Source organism: Colobus angolensis, unplaced genomic scaffold (assembly GCF_000951035.1).
Source record: "Colobus angolensis palliatus isolate OR3802 unplaced genomic scaffold, Cang.pa_1.0 Scaffold58, whole genome shotgun sequence".
Taxonomy (NCBI): Eukaryota; Metazoa; Chordata; class Mammalia; order Primates; family Cercopithecidae; genus Colobus; species Colobus angolensis.
Genome location: NW_012119376.1, coordinates 8,343,455 through 8,347,437, shown reverse-complemented (window position 1 = coordinate 8,347,437; position 3,983 = coordinate 8,343,455). Strand labels below are relative to the sequence as shown.

Below are 3,983 nucleotides of genomic sequence, written 5' to 3'. Positions count from 1 at the left end.
GCTCCGCCACCGCTGGGTGCAGCGAGGCCGGCGCGATGCGGCAGCTGTGCCGGGGACGAGTGCTGGGCATCTCGGTGGCCATCGCGCACGGGGTCTTCTCGGGCTCCCTCAACATCTTGCTCAAGTTCCTCATCAGCCGCTACCAGTTCTCCTTCCTGACCCTGGTGCAGTGCCTGACCAGCTCCACGGCGGCGCTGAGCCTGGAGCTGCTGCGGCGCCTCGGGCTCATCGCCGTGCCCCCTTTCGGTCTGAGCCTGGCACGCTCCTTCGCGGGGGTCGCGGTGCTCTCCACGTTGCAGTCCAGCCTCACGCTCTGGTCCCTGCGCGGCCTCAGCCTGCCTATGTATGTGGTCTTCAAGCGCTGCCTGCCCCTGGTCACCATGCTCATCGGCGTCCTGGTGCTCAAGAACGGCGCGCCCTCGCCAGGGGTGCTGGCGGCCGTGCTCATCACCACCTGCGGCGCCGCCCTGGCAGGTGAGCGGGCCCCGCGCAGATCCCCAGCCGACCCCACCCACCCCTCTCCGTCGGGCAGAGACCGCGGGGATCACTGAGTGCAACGACCTCACTTCCAGATGGGGAGACTGAGGCAGAGAGGGGCAGAGAGCTTTGAAAGTGGTCGCTCAGCTCGCAAAAGGGACTTCCGAGACCCAGCGAGCTCCCCAGCTCTCCGGCTTCCTCCCACAAGTCCCCCTGCCCTCTATGTCCTGGATTCCGACCCTCCACCCTGCTTCACCTGGCATCGCCCTTCCTGCCGCCCCCTCCCTTGGTCTTCCCCTGTCACCCCACTCTCCGGGAGAGGTGGGAGGGCCGCCTGAGCCTAGGAGCTGGAGTTCTCCAAGCCAGGACCAAGCCGGAAGGAGGGGGCCGTGAACTTCCTTGGGTCACCAGGGGCTGGAATAGAGGTGGGGGATGGGGGGGAAGCTTAGGCTCCCGGGGCTACTACTGCGGGGTGTGTCGTGCCGCGCGAGGGGCTGCGGGCCTGAGGCAGACGACCCAGGTGCTGAGCGAGACGAGAGCCGGGGCAGGGGGAAGCTTCACTGGGGGCCAGGACAGGCGTTCTCCCCTGCTTCTGGCCGCTCCGGGTTACAGGCCACTGGCTGGGGCTCCCTCTCCCTTTGGTGCCCCACGGGGCAGGGGCTGCGGAGTGCAGGTACCACGCGCCCGAGTGACCTCGGTGCCAGCTCGGGGAAGCCACAGCACCTGCCCCGAGGGCATCTGCGCTCTCTGGGGCCTTTGTCGTGGACGGGGGAATATGGGGTGACCCGGGGATATGGCGGGAAGGCGCTCTGAGCACTGACTGAGTTTGGCTGTCGCATTTGACACGGGTGGCTGAGGGATGGCGGGCGTCTGTCACTCAGGAATCGGTGGGCAGAGCTGGGGCGCGAACCCAGTCTCCTTTCCTATCCGACGCGTTTTCCAGGTGGGTCCACGCCCACGCCAACCTGCTGTCTTCTCTCTTTTACCTTCCTGCCCGGGCTTGGCCGTCCTCCTCGTGCGCCGCAGGAGCCGGCGACCTGACGGGCGACCCCATCGGGTACGTCACGGGAGTGCTGGCGGTGCTGGTGCACGCCGCCTACCTGGTGCTCATCCAGAAGGCCAGCGCTGACACAGAGCACGGGCCCCTCACCGCGCAGTACGTCATCGCCGTCTCCGCCACTCCGCTGCTGGTCATCTGCTCCTTCGCCAGCACCGACTCCATCCACGCCTGGACCTTCCCTGGCTGGAAGGACCCAGCTATGGTCTGCATCTTCGTGGCCTGCATCCTGATCGGCTGCGCCATGAACTTCACCACGCTGCACTGCACCTACATCAACTCGGCCGTGACCACCAGCTTCGTGGGCGTGGTAAAGAGCATCGCCACCATCACGGTGGGCATGGTGGCCTTCAGCGACGTGGAACCCACCTCTCTGTTCATTGCCGGCGTGGTGGTGAACACCCTGGGCTCCATCATTTACTGTGTGGCCAAGTTCATGGAGACCAGAAAGCAAAGCAAGTACGAGGACCTGGAGGCCCAACCCAGGGGAGAGGAGGCGCAGCTAAGTGGAGACCAGCTACCATTCGTGATGGAGGAGCTGCCTGGGGAGGGAGGAAATGGCCGGTCAGAAGGTGGGGAGGCAGCAGATGGCCCCGCTCAGCAGAGCAGGCAAGAGGTCAGGGGCAGCCCCCGAGGAGTCCCGCTGGTGGCTGGGAGCTCTGAAGAAGGGAGCAGGAGGTCGTTAAAAGATGCTTACCTCGAGGTGTGGAGGTTGGTTAGGGGAACCAGGTATATGAAGAAGGATTATTTGATAGAAAACGAGGAGTTACCCAGTCCTTGAGAAGGAGATGCATGTATGTACCTATGTGCATACACTTATTTTATATGTTAGAAATGACATGTTTTAATGAGAGGCCTCCCCATTTTATTCTTTGAGGAGTGGGAAAGGGAAGAAAAGAAAGAAGCTGAAAGGTACTGACACAGAGCAACAAAATTAGCACCTGTGTGAATTATTTAGTGTAACTTCACCTGAGGCATCACAGAGACAGAAGAATGTCAAGGTACTTAACAAAGTAAGGCAATGGTTTCTGCTTCAGACTCCTGGCACATTTAATTTTTTTCATTATAACCATAACTAAATATCTGCATGTACCAAGAGTCCCCAAGCCACCCCCTCCAAAGATGGAGTGTAGAAATGATGAGAGCATTTAATAAGTTCAAAGATGACATTCAGGGATGCATTTTTGATGATAGAACTACAGTTTTTATCGCCAGCTGGGCAAAGAGTATATTGCTGAAATGATATATAAATATACTGAATTGATGTTTACTGATTATAGTCATCTGAAATACCATATTTACTCTGATTCTACTCACTTGTTTTTTAAAAATAGGTGTCCTATTACTGTATTATATATTGATAGAAACTGTAAAAGCTATTTTGAAAATATGAGTTCTTAGCTTTAATCATGAAGTCTAGTTTGCTTTTAGTAATTATCTTAAAAGTTGTTCCATTCATTGCTTTATAATATTTATTATTGAATGCCAAACCTGTTCTTTTTTTTTTTTTTTTTTTTACTGTGTCCAATATTCTTTCAGGCAAATGCAATGGCTGGAATATAATTCAGAATTAACTGAAACCCAGCCAGAAGAGGGACCACCTGTAAAGCAAGTCCTTTCAAGTTGTGCTGCACATCCCAAACCATGTTACAAAAAGAGCAACTGCTATATTCACATTATGATATTTTTCTATCTTAAATTTGTCCAAATAAAGTATGAGTCTAACTATTAAAAGATACATTGTTAGAAATTTATTTTAGACACCTGTTCTATTGTTGCTGTATAGTTGTTTGTGTTTGCCTCCAATGTGTGGTCATAGTATCTGGTGTGTAGGGGCCACACCACTGGAAACTTCCTAAATTAACAAAGCTGTTTGGTTTGAAATAACAACAAAAACAGAAACACATCTTCCAGTGAAGGAAGCTGTTAATGGCCTGGTGCGGCAGCTCATGCCTCTAATCCCAGCACTTCGGGAGGCCAAGGCAAGCAAATGGCTTGAGCTCAGGAGTTCAAGCCAGGCCTGGGCAACATGGCAAAACCCCATCTCTGCAAAAAATATCAAAAATTAGCCAAGCGTTGTGGTGTGCACCTGTAGTCCCAGCTACTCAGGAGGCTGTGATAGGAGGATCACCTGAGCCGGGGAAGTCGAGGCTGCAGTGAGTTCTGATTATGTCACTACACTACAGCCTGGGCAACAGAGTGAGGCCCTGTCTCAAAAACAAACAAACAGGGCGTGGTGGTGTGTGCCTGTAGTCCCAGCTACTCAGGAGGCTGAGGCAGGAGAATCGCTTGAACCTGGGAGGTGGAGGTTACAGTGAGCTGAGATCGTGCCATTGCTCTACAGCCTGGTAACAGGGCGAGACTCCGCCTCAAAAACAGACAAACAAACAGAAAATGATAAAACACTCCATTGCACTGAGGTACAAAAGCCATCCACACCAGACTTCAG

General features: G+C 54.5%; 1 protein-coding gene across 1 annotated transcript; it reads left to right on the top strand.

Annotated features, from left to right (window-relative positions):
* The first annotated feature begins 6 nt into the window (after positions 1-6).
* On the top strand, positions 7-3,268 carry SLC35D3 (solute carrier family 35, member D3). The gene is made up of 2 exons (XM_011962086.1): positions 7-474; positions 1,504-3,268. Exons 1-2 carry the CDS (start codon positions 36-38, stop codon positions 2,313-2,315), a joined length of 1,251 nt encoding a protein of 416 aa, XP_011817476.1. The 5' UTR covers positions 7-35; the 3' UTR covers positions 2,316-3,268.
* The last annotated feature ends 715 nt before the right edge of the window (positions 3,269-3,983 follow it).

Excerpts from the sequence above, each read along its gene's own strand:
- SLC35D3 (XM_011962086.1), top strand. The coding sequence starts at position 36 with ATGCGGCAGCTGTGCCGGGGACGAGTGCTGGGCATCTCGGTGGCCATC. Across the intron at positions 475-1,503 it reads CTGCGGCGCCGCCCTGGCAG|GAGCCGGCGACCTGACGGGC; the intron begins GTGAGCGGGCCC and ends CGTGCGCCGCAG.